Source organism: Moschus berezovskii, chromosome 12 (assembly GCF_049115385.1).
Source record: "Moschus berezovskii isolate FMDL1 chromosome 12, NW_MosBer_1.0, whole genome shotgun sequence".
In the NCBI taxonomy this organism is placed as follows: Eukaryota; Metazoa; Chordata; class Mammalia; order Artiodactyla; family Moschidae; genus Moschus; species Moschus berezovskii.
In genome coordinates this window covers 40,270,376-40,285,103 of record NC_142471.1, presented here as the reverse complement: position 1 = coordinate 40,285,103, position 14,728 = coordinate 40,270,376, and the positions used below count along the sequence as shown (strand labels likewise).

General features: G+C 42.3%; 1 protein-coding gene across 4 annotated transcripts in view; it reads right to left on the bottom strand.

Moving 5' to 3' along the window:
• Positions 1–9,347: 9,347 nt before the first annotated feature.
• The window catches only part of CCSER2 (coiled-coil serine rich protein 2), a 179,554-nt gene continuing 174,173 nt past the window's right edge, over positions 9,348–14,728 (bottom strand). For 3 of the 4 annotated variants that reach the window (XM_088842069.1, XM_055425313.2, XM_088842070.1), the window contains one exon: positions 9,348–12,053. In XM_088842069.1, the coding sequence (XP_088698195.1) occupies positions 11,235–12,053 (819 nt within the window). In that variant the 3' untranslated portion in view covers positions 9,348–11,234. The remainder of the gene's footprint in view (positions 12,054–14,728) is intronic. The other variant, XM_055425314.2, reaches the window with a different exon arrangement.

The following is a 14,728-nucleotide window of genomic DNA, read 5'->3' as shown; positions in this document are numbered from 1 at the left end:
AGCCAGACCGAATCACAACAAGATGGCCAACCTCTGGGCAGTCAGCGCAGGACTGTGCTGAGACCTGAGCTCTGGAATCTCACCACACAGAGACGGACACTTGTGCCCATGGGGCTGAGGCATCCACCGGCCAAGCAGATAATGAGCACTGTGCTGGCCAGGAGCCCAATTTCCAGGGCTGCAGCCTGACCCCTAGCAGGCCAACCCATAGAAGACCTAATAAGTTCCTGAAGCAGGACCCTGGGGACACGCATGCATTTGGAAGCCTTTTTGCTGCCTCCTCAGCACATTAACTGGCAGAACATCTAATGATTTTAAATAAAGCACTTTATGAAGGTCAAATTCAGCATTTCTGCCTGCTGCTACCCAAAGGTTTAAATTCCATATTATCATATATTCAAATGTATTACAACTGTAACCAGTTACTCGTCTAGATGCGTCGCTCTCTGGTGGAAACCAGTGTCTCTGAGCAAGCAGAACTACTTTGTTAAGAAACAACACAACTATTTCGGTACACCCACTTCCAGGATGGTCAAATTCATGACTGCCGCGTGCCATTCATCGATTTTCTTGCCTCCATGTCTCTGGCCTTGTTTTAATAGGAATTGCTATCCTTGGAGCCTTTGAGAATATTACTGGTCATTTTCCTACAGATGCCAGTGCTGAGGACTCTGGGGGGCCCTCCATATGTACCCCATCTGCTCCAGGTCTTGTTAACTTGCCTCTCTAGTCCCTGCAGCTTCAGGTCAGAGGGTGGGGTCACCTGGTTTCCTCAGGGAGCAAGTGAAATGGCATCTGCTCAGGAAGTCCTACCCTGACCTCCCAATCAAAAACAAAATTACACACTCACACAAGTTCTTCGTCTCCTGTCCTGCTTTTTTTCCCTCTAGCACACATTACCATTTAAAGGTCTATTTATCTTCTATTCTGTCTTTCCTACCAGAATGTAAGTTTCATGAAGGTAGGGATTTGTGTCTTTTTTCCTCCACACTGGTACATCCCTAACACCTTGAACTGGGGCAGACAGGGGCAAACACTTTAAAAATATTTGTTGAAAAAAACACTCCAGACTTTCACATAAAACACAGAAGAATCCCCCAGGAGTTATGAGACACTTTCCTGGTTGTTCACAATGGGAATTCTGTACACTGGGTCAGCCACCCGTGGACTCCCTGGGAAAGTTACTTCCTGATTACTCTGGGCCTGGACCTGCCCCAGGTGTCTTACAAGAAACTCATTTCACCCCAGCAGTGCTGGAAGGCCTAGATGTTTTTAGACAAGGATGTTCAGCTCAGATGTGAGTATGTACCAGCTAAGTCACTTCAGTCATGTCCGACTCTTTGATACTCTACGGACTGGAGCCTGCCACACCTCTCTGTCCATGAGATTCTCCAGGTAAGAATACTGAAGTGGGTTGTGATGCCCTCCTCCAGGGGAATCTTCCTAATCCAGGGATCGAACCTGTGTCTCTTATGTCTCCTGGGTTCTTTACCACTAGTGCCATCTGGGAAGCCCTGATAGGAACACTGAAAAGCTGCCAGGAGAGCAGACTGAACCCTCGGGTGAGGCTAGGTCCTGGGGCCACGGGATTGCAGTGGTTAAGATCAGCCTCACAGCCTTGTAACCCTCTACAATTGGGTAGAGCTGTGGGCAAGTTCCTTAAGCTAACTCTGCTTCCTTTTTCTCATCTGTCAAACCAGGCCCATGAGTGCCTATGTCCCTGAGTGGCAGTGGGATTAAGTGAGGTACCACCTGAGACGTGGAGGGCCGGCCTGGAGTGAGCCAGATGCTGGAACTGCTGCTGCACGGGCCCCAGCCCCTCTGTCGCCAGGTCTCTATCTGGGCCGGGCTGGTCATCCCAGCCGCTCCTGTCAGAGTCTGGAGGCTGGTTCCCTTTATGACTCAGGACTGGACTGAAGGTCAGGAACCCCTTCTTCAGTGGTCAAGTATGTGGCCAGCCCATTTCTCTCACAGTGGAGGCTCCCAGCTGGGGGCAAACGCTGCGGCCCTGTGAACCACGGACAGACAAAGAGACCCATGCCTAGAGGCGGGAGGAGGAGACAGGCGAGGACCGCAGAGGGAGGGTTCCTGAGGGAGCCCCCGCCTGCCTGTGCTTCCCAGGCCTCCGTGGCACCGTTTCCGCCTCTGCTACACACCCCCACCCCCGCCGCACGCAGAAGAGGCCCGCATCCATCTCCCCTGCACCTGAAAAGGACTAATTGGGCCCCGTTAATGTTTTTCATCTCTCAACAACCCTGCAGGAGAAAAACCGCTGTCACTGTTCCCAGACGATAGGCGGGAACCCAGGCTGCACCAGCGGTCCCCGCGGGAGCGTCCTTGGAAACGAAGTCGGAGGACACCTCCAGGCTCAGCGGCGTCGCCTCTTAGACGCTCAAAGGAAATCCTGCCCTAAAACAGGCGTACGAGGACGGGGCCCAGGGCTCCTGAGACCCTAAGAAGTAGTCGTCCTCGGCCCCACGCCGGTCTGCCTTTCTCCTTCCCAGACGCCGAAGCTGCTTCGGAACGGGAGCCGCGCGCCCCCATGTGGCCATTTCTGGGAACGCAGGTCCTGGAATCTGGCCACCCCAGGCTCAGAACCCGCAGGGAAAGGCCCTGGGGAGAAAGCCCCGCCGGTGGGCAGGAGGGGAAAGAAGGGGGGGGGGTGCCTGAAGCCTTTCGACACACCTTACTCAAACTGGAAGACACTTCATGGAACCGGGCCTCCTATGAGAGTCACTCCCCCTGAGGAGCATCCTCTCCCTTTCCTTCTGGGGACTCAGGAAGCACCTACTGGCCCAGGGTCTTAGGCCTCTCATGAGAGTTTCAGGTGGACTGGGTGCAGGGCCCCTCCAGGGCTGCCCTGAAGTGTTGGGGCAGCACAAAAGTGGCCCAGAGTAACAGGCAGCAAGACCAGCACAACTCACTCAACTTCACTCTCGCAGTCATTCAGCGGGGCTGATGGGAGTCCCGCCAAGAGCCAGTCACCTTCCTGGTTTCGATGCTGTGTCCTCTACGGATACAGGCTTTCAGATCTACCCCTCAAAATTCAGATTTACCAAGGCTCCATAATGAATCCTGTGCACCTCAGCAGGAGGTTTCTCACTGATCCCTCCCCAACTTCGAGCCCCAGGTAAAGGCTTCATGGACCTCTGGCTTCCTTGATACAGACTCACACTTGAGGAGTTACTGTGTGGGAGGCACACACAGCCGTCCAATAACTCAGGTGGGCACTCATCCTACCTAATCCTACTTAAGAGTTGGAGGGTACCCTTAGATGCCTTAGGAGTAGACTGGAAAATCTGAAGAAACCCATCCAGCCACCCAGGCCATCACATTTCGGCCAGGCTGCCCAGGGCACATGGAGGAGCTTGATGCCATCTCTTGGATTTTGCCCAAAATTCCTGCTGTCCCCCAAATACTCTCTAAAGAAATTTGGCTTCATGTAGTCATTATGCAGCGGAGAAGGCAATGGCAAGCCACTCCAGTACTCTTGCCTAGAAAATCCCATGGATGGAGGAGCCTGGTAGGCTGCAGTCCGTGGGGTCGCTAAGGGTCGGACATGACTGAGCGACTTCACTTTCACTTTTCACTTTCACACATTGGAGAAGGAAATGGCAACCCACTCCAGTGTTCTTGCCTGGAGAATCCCAGGGACGGCGGAGTCTGGTGGGCTGCCGTCTATGGAGTCACACAGAGTTGGACACGACTGAAGTGACTTAGCAGCAGCAGCTGTCATTATGCAAAGCATGGCACACTGGGATCTGTTGATATTCACTTGATGTGACTGTAAGGGTTCGTTATTGATATAATTGGCACAGTCAGAGCAAAGCTGCTGAAACTTCTGGGAAATTGACTCTTAATATTGTAACACACCATGTTAGGAAAAAATGGAATCACAGTGATGATGAGCTGTTATCTGATTGGGGACTTGTGGTTCCTGCGAAAATGTGGGCACTTGTTTATTCCTGGGATTTTGATAATGGACAAAAACTTTATGCTGCCTCTAAAGGAAATCTGCAGAGATTGGCCTTTGAAAGCTATGACCAATGCAAAAGCAAATCAGAGTGTGCCTTAGTGGGTGGAGTCCAAACCCTGGCCTTAGACCCTGCAGAGGACTGAAAAATATACACCTGGAGACTAGAGAACATTTTACAAGAGACCTCCTTTAGGTAGAGGGGGTTGTTCACTCTGGGCTCCAAAAAAAAAAGACCTGCTTTCTGCTTCCTGACCTCTCCCACTGCTGGCAATACCCCCACCCCCACCCCACCCCCACCCCCCACCCTAGAATTGTTTCCAGAGAACAAGATGTCCCAACCAGCAAAGTTATTTGGGACTATTAAACATTTGTCAAATTCTCCACCACTAACCCAGCTTTGGTATGGTTAGTACTAATGTCTTGAAAATCCCCTCTGGAGTCAGCCTGCATTTGGAAGACAGGAACAAGGTTTCTCCTCTTGATGGCACAGAGGTCTGAAGGGTCCTGGGCATCACAGGGCAACCACAGTGCCAAGTACACCTGCTTCCTGGTAGGAGCCAGGAAGAGGATGGCAAATGGTCTGGACTGGCTCTAAGAGAAATACAACCAAGCCTCATATGTTATTAAAATTTTTTTAAAGACACATTTAAAGATTGTAAAAGAAATAAATGAACTTAATTTTAATGGTATGTTTTATTTAACCCAATATGAAATACTTTATTTCAAAAAGTAATGAGGATAAAAATTATTAATGAGATTTTACCCTTTTTATATGGAATCCAGATTCTATACTTACAGGACATCTCAATTCAAACTAGCCATATTTCAAGTGCTCAGCAGCCACGAGTGGCTCACAGCTACTTTACTGGACTGTCAAGTCTAGAGTTCATCTCTGTGTGCTCCGACACAACTGAGCACCATCATTGTCATCCTCCAAAGTCCAAATCAGGATGTCAGGTTCTCAGTGCTGCTTTTAAAATATAACTTGGCCAAAAGTACCATACATGTGGGCACCTGGGCCTGAAAGATCTAGTGGGTAATTTGCTGAAGACCTCACAAGGAAGTCCCATCCAGGAGAGACTGTCTAGGGAGAGGAGGAGGCTAAGTCAGGGCTCCTACATAAACAGGCACACCTGTTCTACTGAGACTCTAGGCTGGCCTTTCCAGTAAATCAATGTCCACACGGAGGGCACCTCCAGTGTTTTCAGCGCTATTGTTGAATTGCTAATAAAACCCAAGACTGGGAAAACTCTGGTGGTGTATTACTTCTTTTTTTGGCAGCAAGAAAAATGGACGCTTCTCCCTGTAGTCTCTCAGGTGGTAAAGAAATCTGTCTGCAATGTGGGAGTTCAGTTCAGTCGCTCAGTCGTGTCCGACTCTCCGCAACCCCATGAACCGCAGCACGCCAGGCCTCCCTGTCCATCACTAACTCCCGGAGTTCACCCAGACCCATGTCCATTGTGGCAGTAATGCCATCCAACCATCTCATCCTCTGTCGTCCCCTTCTCCTCCTGCCCTCAATCTTTCCCAGCATCAGGGTCTTTTCAAATGTGTAAATGTGTCAGCTCTCCGCATCAGGTGGCCGAAGTATTGGAGTCTCAGCTTCAACATCAGTCCTTCCAACGAACACCCAGGACTGATCTCCTTTAGGATGGGCTGGTTGGTTCTCCTTGCAGTCCAAGGGACTCTCAAGAGTCTTCTCCAACACCACGAATCAAAAGCATCAATTTTTCTGTGCTCAGCTTTCTTTATAGTACAACTCTCACATCCATATATGACCACTGGAAAAATCATAGCCTTGACTAGCAAAATAGCGTCTCTGCTTTTTAATATGCTCTCTAGGTTGGTCATAACTTTCCTTCCAAGGAGCAAGCATCTTTTAATTTCATGGCTGCAATCACCATCCGCAGAGATTTTGGAGCCCAGAAAAGTCAGCCACTGTTTCCCCATCTATTTGCCATGAAGTGATGGGACTGGATGCCATGATCTTAGTTTTCTAAATGTTGAGCTTTTTAAGCCAACTTTTCCACTCTCCTCTTTCACTTTCATCAAGAGGCTCTTTAGTTCTTCTTCACTTTCTGTCATAAGGGTGGGAGACCCAGATTCAACCCCTGGGTCAGGAAGATCCTCTGGAGTAAGACATGGCAACCCACTCCAGTATCCTTGCCTGGAGAATTACATGGACAGAGGAACCTGGCAGGCTGCAGTCTGTGGGGTTGCAGAGTTGGACACGAATGAGCAAGTAACATTTTCAATAAAATTTTCTCTCTGCCTTGGCTACCAGGAAACTCAGAACCATGTCGGCTCTCGGTTTAAAGATTCTGTCTCCTTCATACCTCCATTATTGTCTAGTTGTTGTCCCTTCACTCTTAATTTAATGCTTTAGGGATTTTGCAGGGTTTCTCTCTTCTGAAATGTTAGACAACTCTGAAGTTTCTTGGAAACGGGCAAGGTAACTTATGTAAATAAAAGGACGCTCTCTTCTGAAAATTACCACTAGATGGCAGCATAGCTCAATAAAATATATTAGCTTCAACTCCCCACCCCCACCAAAACCAATTCTGCTATTTAATAACTGTGACTTGGGCAAGTGACTTTTAACACGCTGAGTCTGTTCTATCATGTGAAAAACAAACAGGTGAAATATATCTTAGGAAACAATAATGGCCTTGTGATTTACTGCATGGACTCTGAAACAGATGGTCTGGTTTCAAATTCTGTTGTGCTATTTCAATAGCTGTTGAGATTTTAGGCAGCTTATGTAACTTCTCTGAGCTTTACCTTCCTCTCTGTAAAATGGAGATATTAGTGCTAGCTTCATATGATTGTTGCTAGAATTAAAAAGTAGGGTATAAAGTGCTTAGAATGATGACTGGTATTTTAAGAGAACTCTTGCTAACACCACAGAGGGCCTTAAAGCTGATATAGGTGTCTTACCACGTGGAAAATGCCACTGCCCCATTTATTACTACTAAAATTTCATTCACTCTTTTTCTGGCATTTATGTAAGCATTTTGGGTTAACAATGTGACATATCCCTGCAGCAACTTCTAATATCCTATATATAATGTCTATCACATAAAGTTAAATTGGAAAATAAAATAAATTATTAATTATTTATTTATTGCTTTTACTCAGTGAGGGCTGGGAATGTGATGTATTATGTTGAAGGGAGTGTGTGAAATAATACAGAGTTTGAAAAAAAAAAATCAACCAAACGAAAATTTTAGATTGTTGTGGAAAAAAGGTATGAGAAAAAGTACATTGTGGAGTCAATGTTGAGAAAGACAAGAAAATTTTTATAATTATGAACTTTATTTTTATTTACTATGCCAACATCTTCAGGAAAGAGACTTTACATCCAGTTTTTATAATTCATTTTACAAGCAAATTCTAATATACAGTATTTACTCTGAACTGATTTTTTAAGTCAATGGGAAAAACAATACTGCAGATAGTAAAGACTGTGGTGTTCTGTTTTTAGTCAGCAATGATTAGGAGATTTTAAATTCTTAGGGTCAGTTTTGTTGTGGTGATGCTTTACCAAGGAGAAAGTGGGTAGCTTTCCCCCAATAAGGTTAAAACATACAATGTATCTTTACTTAACAGCATAGTTGCAGATTGGTGCTCACAATCATAATCATTTATCCAAACATACTCTTTCAAATTGCTGCAGCAGAAAAATCGAAGGGAGGTGTGAAAAGAAAATTTTTAAATATAATTCAGGCATCAGAATTAAGAAAAACAGCAAGGCCATCATCCCCAAGGAAAAACATCAGGTATTTGTATTAGAGCTATAATTAATGTTCAAATGTATGGATAAGCATGCAAACATAATTACCCCAACTAATTCAAAAGCACGAAAACTAAGATTGAGAGTAAACTGAAACTATGCTGCAGTCTTATTGCTCTCCATTGCAAGCGTGTTTGGTGACTCCAGATTACATCCTCAGTGCCCCAGAGACCAGGAAACCATCGTGACAACTCCGCTCAGAAATGAAGAGTGCATCTCTGTGTCTGCTGTACCATCTACGCTACAGGAAGATTTAGAAGTGACAGCTATAGGGGGACTGTGTTCTCTGTGATGCGTCTGAGTAAAATACTTAATGGGACAATGAGACATTCAAAGAACTTAGTGCTCTAATGGAAAAAGTGACATGCTTAGAATACAACTGTGAAAAGCTGTACTTCGAACAGCAACAATTATAGAGAAATTCATTTCAACAAAGAAAGTCACACCCAATAGGAGGCATTTCGATATTTCAGGCACAACTCCAAGCAATTAAGCTCATTTAAAGTGCAAATCTGATAGCTTCTCTCATATTCAGATTTTTACTTGTTAAAATACTTAGTAAGGTTCTCTAATATCTATATAAATACAATGAACAGTAGTTGTATGCCTGAAAATATTGCACAAATTAAAATGAGACTCCTAAAGAAAAAAGCTAGAGGGTCTCAGTTATCAGAAACATTCTAAAGATATTAACTATATAATTCTTTAGCGCCTTTAAAATCATCTGCATCTGTACTGATTAACTCCTTAGGCCAAGCTGTCTTTAAGGAATTTGATATGCATCCCATTAACAGCCAAATATATAATTCCACATACTCTATCTTCTCTTTCACAAATGTGAAACTTAACACCCATAAAAACTTCCTCGGGATTAAAATTCATACACTGCAACCATCTTCACCAAAATCACAAGAAACAAGAAAAAAAGTGATCTGTGTTCCTATGGAGAAGGATTTGGCACAGAGTTGATGTACAGAAGCACTACAGAGAGATCAAGCCAAATCTGAGACAGTGATTTCTGATTATTCAGGTGAGCTACTGCCCCACCTCATTTCTGACAACATTTACTAAGGAGCAGACTAGCATAATAATTCTTGCAGTTTTTTTAAAAAAAAAACTGCAGGCAAATACTTTGTTGTTTCGTGCAAGCATCCTAGATTTTTTTTCTCTTATATATAATAGTATGCTTCATAATTATATTGATGAGCCTTTTGCCAAGATTAAGGCTCAACAAAGGTACACAGAAATTGAACCGATGGATTAATATTTCTGCAATTTCATCAGGAATAAAAAACAGGCCAGGAAAAGGTTTAGAATAAACATACTGCAGGAGTCAACATTTTAATACACAAAGACATTACCCTCAGACTAGGGGGTTAAAGTAAATATTTAAAATTTTTTTCCCTAAAGATAAAGGTAACATTTCTAAAGAGTTTGGTTCAATTTCCAAATAAACAAAAACCTATTAATCAGTATGTTCTACTTTAGAGAAACACATAATTTGCACTATCTGAGAACAGTATTCTTTCTTCCTCAAAATGAAAGACCACACGTACCCACTTACAGCTTCAGCTATGACTACTTGCTCTATGAAGTTAAAAAAAAAAAAAAGAGCCTTCCTGATATACCTCATCACTTAGCATAGTAACAATACCTGCATTATGTGAAAACTTTCTAAACTCTAGTGCTTCTCTGGCAGAAGCGCTGTCGGATGAGAGCCTGATTTGAGATTTGGGTTGCTCACCTATTACCAAGTCCAAGAAGGGCTGGTATCTGGTGAAGTGGCAAACCCACTAGAATGGTTCCGACAGGGAAGGGATGACTGCGTCAAATGGCAGTAAACACCTCTTTCCAAATTTCCACTAGAGCTCTTGCTGTGTTGCTTCTCTAAAATGGGGCAATGTACATTTTGTAAAGGGATCCCTAGAAATTTGAGTGACTGACTTTTTGGCCATGATCCCTTTTGATAAATTTTTGGTCAACTGATCACAACAAAAATTGACTTTGTAAATATTGTCTGTCTGAAAGACATTAATCCTAACAAAAGTAGCAGCAGATGAACAGCCTAGAGACACCATGATTTGGGAGAACAGGAGGGCACATTGACTGAACCACCTGACGAGTGGTCAGCAGCATGATTAGGTTAACACGTATGGTCCCTTGGCAGTTCCACAGCTGCCTTCCTCGCACATTAAAATAAATAAGCATATTGCCATTGAAATATCTTTTAATACATTTTAATAAAACACAATTTCCCCTTTCCAATTTTATTTTTCTTCCCAAATCTACTTTTCAAGAAACTGTCATTCAAATACACATCAACACAAAAGGAAAACCTGGAAAACTCAGAAAAACACAACTATTATGAATTCTGATTTTCTCAAGATAGTCTTACTTAAATTTATAATTATACTCAAAATATTTTAACTCATTTTGCTATAGAAAATAGTTTTAAATCCCCACGTATGAGACATTTATATCCCATCAAAGTTCTGTGCAAACATTTCAAGTCCATTATTCCAGTCTTCGGATATTAGCAGAAAGTCAATAAATATAAATATTACAATAAAGACTTAATTTAAAATATATACCATGGAACCTCAAAACAGCTAGCTTGGATCCATAAGCCTATAGGATTCAAAATGGAATTACCAGCAAAACTCTAGCACCAACATACGTTACAAATGAATATATCTTTAGGTCAGGATTCAAGGTGTATCTTCACTCAAGCCTTCCAAAATTTATCCAGTAACAAAAACAAATACAAATTATATGTGAATCTGTGTGTGTGTGTTCAACAAGATGTTAAAGCAACATATAATTGGTTTATATATATAATATGAAGAACTTTAGCCAGGGGAATTTGTATGGTAAATAAATAAATACTGAGACTATAAAAAGGAAAAATAAAACTTACATTAACTTCCCATTAAAAGCCTGATCTCCTTTATTCATCACAGAGCTTTTGCATAGACCTTTAAAATATACAAATCACTGGTCAGAACTCTGCTTACAGACTATCATCTTTCATTATCACCAAATCTTTAGTTAAAATAATAACCATGTTCACGGAGGGACAAATGGAAAAGGGTGAGGCTCTGAGAACCACAATTAATACAGACTTTAAAAGGACTACACCAGCAAGCACATTTGTTGCCTGCTGAGTAAAATATTATGAATTTTCAGATGTGCAGAGGAACGGATGACATGATTAGAGCCTTCTGTAGACCTCTGAATGAGTAAGCAAACTTTTGTGTTTACCTGAGACAAATATGCTCAAATGGTATGTACTTCAACCAGGATATAAAACAGAAGAGCCAAACCAGTAGAAGCTTCCATGTTTTAATTTTAAGATTTGCAAGCTTTCAATGGAACCTCCATCATGATAGCAAACTGCACACATAAAGCTATGACGGAACAGATTGTTGTTTTAAAAAAACAAATTGGCAGGTGATGGCTATGCCCTTAATGTATCTTTGGTTTAGGAAGACGAGAGTATTGATTAGAGGCCAAACAATCCCCAGAATTCAAATTGTCATTAGGATTCTGCATGATTTCTTTTCTTCTTATTAGTGGTCTTGGGATGCTTGTCTTGGCCTGGAAGTTTTGAGGCTCTAGTCGGGGGCTGCTTATGTGTTTTTGTTTGAAAGAGCCAGAAGGGGGGCGGAGCTTAGACGCTTTTGGATTTGGATTACTTGCAAGATTTGTTTGACTAGATGTTGACTGGAGTTTTGCGGAATTACATTGTGTTATTACTGGTGACTTCTTATAAGTGAGAGTCCTATTTGGAGATGTTTCAGGAACTGGAGGAGATACCAAAGAATTCAAGATGGATGGCTTAAAAAGCTGCGAGGACTTGGGCTGAGATGAGTAGCCCTCTGGAGAAGACTGACTTCTTCCAACTCTCTTAGCCTGGTCATCTGTACTTGACTGGGGAAGTGTCTGAAGAGAAGTGGGCACAAACTGCATGTCACTGATTTGATCATTTGCCAGATGATAAGACTCTTGAGCATTAGAGGTCGTGTTCAAGTTTGCTTCAGAAGGCGTACTCTTCACCACATCCTTAGTGAATTCCGGGCTTGAAGAAAAAGGCTGGTCTTCCAGACCATTGCTGCTTTCTTGTTGCGAGCCGTGTGTAAAACTTTCATCTGGAGGTACAACACCCTGATGTGTGCCCTGGACTGTGCACTCACTGTGGGCCTCGGTATGTTGCGGCTTTACTAGTTTTCCCTGGGTGTGGTCTGTGGGTCTGGGAAGGCTGCTGGAAGGCTGTAGTACTTGAGGCTATTAAAATTAAAAACAACATTAGCAACAATTCATTTTAGAAACACTACCCAGAATTAATATGTTCCAATTAGGCTGCACTGGCACTTATTATGTTTTAATATGAGAAGCATGTGGGGTTTTTTTAATTAAAAAATAAGCTGCAATATTCAAGTAATTTATATGAGACACATACGAGTGATGATGCAAACAAAAAATGGTCCAAGCAGTAAACACTAAACAAGATCCAAAATCAAACCGGATAAAAGAAAAATATTAAAGTACTGGTTTACTGAAGAAAAAAGATTCTTATCTTGATTTATTAATTATTTAAAACTTTATATATAAAGAGCTTTAAAGAATGATTTCTATATAGATATTTGGTTTAATCTCCATAAAACATTCAAATAGTAACTAAGAATTTCAGAATATTATCCATTTTCTTTTTTTTTAAAGGAAAGCTGTATTCTACTTCAAAACACTTTATTAGAAGAAGTATTAATTTAAAAGTGTCAGGTACTGTACCCCTAAATTTTAATTGAGAATTAAAATTACCAGCAGATAAACACAATTTAGAATGAAGATTATATTCTAAGTTGATGTGAAATTCTAATCACTTACACAAAAATAGGTCAACGTCTTAAGCTAATGTTAAGTTACTTTTAACATTCTTACTGAAAAGTTTCGGAATGAAAGGCTTTCACAGCTCATTTGTTCTGTTTCACTGCCATTTGAGGGATCAACTAAGGCTCTGTTATGGACGATAATTGAAAAATGGATTTACCCTCCCCAGGAATAAATGTCCATTAATAAAATTAAAAACAGTCAGCTTTTTTGAATGATGTCTGAAAGTAAAACAGATTTCAAGTTGCCTGTAACCTGAACTAAAGCTCAGAAGCCTACAATAGAAAAGTTCTTAAGGCTGACACGCTTTGTACACACTTCTCTAGAGCCCACTGCATGATTATATTCTATACAAATCAAGGGAAACATACAATTTCTATTACTTTGGGGCAGTCACTAAAGGAAATATGACTTTTAAAGTTATCTTTCTATGGCCCAAATAGTTAAAGTATATGGGGCAAAGCCTATTGGTCCTATCATGATACAGGGATGGTTGCTATAGATTTTTTAAATGAACACACATACATACACTCCCACACGTTCTTTTTTTTAAATGTCTGACATGTCACACACTGTAACTAGGTACAGGAAAATATGAACCTGAACACAATGCTGTTCCTATGGTTGAGAGGCCTCATGACAAAGAGTCAGGTAAACAAAACATGAGACCGTGTCTCAAGCATAACAACTTGTAGAAGCAAAACATGCCTGATTAGAGAGGTCACAGAAGGCATCCAAGAAATACCAACACCTGAACTGAGTTTTAAGAAGAGCAGGAGTTTGCCAAGAAGACAGGAAGGGGAAAACAGTCAGGGCAGAGGGCCAGAACATGTGAAATACAAAGGCAAAAAAAGAACATGATATGTTCTAGCAACTTCAAATTGTTAGACTGAATTGGCAAGCACAGTGCTGGTGAGAAGGTGTGGGCAAGGGCCAGGTCATAAAAGAACTCACATCAGGCTGAAGAGTCTGGACTCTCTGTACAGTAGGTGATGGGAGACATTGAGCAGTTTTAAGCAGAGGAATCATAAGACCCAATGTCATTACAATGTCATTCTGGTGGAATCAGTAAGGAAGGTTAACAGAAGGGGATGAGATTGTCAAGCAGAACACCCAGGCAGTATGCCACTGCTAACACTCAGGTGAATTATTAATATATGGGTTTTAAATTAGGATATTAGTTAAAAAAAAAAGTGGGGGGAAAGGATTGAAAAAGATTTTGAAGGTGAAACAGAGAAGTTTAAGGTGAGTTCTAGGTTCTAGAACTCTAGGCTTTGAAGATGAAAGACGGGATACTGCCCTGTATCCAGAAAAAAAAGACCTCTGGGTAAGCTGCCCACCAGCCTTTTCATTGCATAGCCTCAGCAGCCCACAAGACTCAGAGGGCAGGAGGAATTCCCCCTACTCATGAGGGATCTCAGGAAACTCCCTGCAGTCACAAATAAGTAGAGTTTTAGTACTCCATCCTTGTAATTTATAGAAAAGTTGGTTACTAAAGTCTAAAAATGGAGACCCATTCCTAGACTGAAAGAGCTCAGTGGTTCTAACTGGACTCAGTAACTTCAAGTCTTACTTTAGTAGTTGAATATGGACTATTCTGAGAATTCTCAAATGCAACGTGGCTACAGATGTTAAGGTCCAAAGTGCCAGCAATACGCACTACCAAGTAATTATGCAAGGGGCTGACAGGCATCTTCAGTGATAATCTTAAAAGTCTGTTCTGCTTACAAAGATAACCAAAGACTATTAGCTCCTCAAGGCATGTACCATACTTTATTCATATTTTTTGTTGTTGCTGTAGTTGGTATCCTCAGTATTTCGCACATGTGCGTGCGTGCGTGCGTGTGTGCAAGTTGCTTCAGTCACATCCAACTTTTTGCAACTCTATGGACTCCAGCCTGCCAGGCTCCTCTGTCCATGGGATGCTCCAGGCAAGAGTACTGGAGTGGGTTTCCTTTTCCTCCTCCAGGGGATCTACCTGACCCAAGGATCGAACCCACGTCTATTGTGTCTCCTGCACTGGCAGGCAGTTCTTTACAAGCGCCACCTGGGAAGCCCACATAATGGGGATT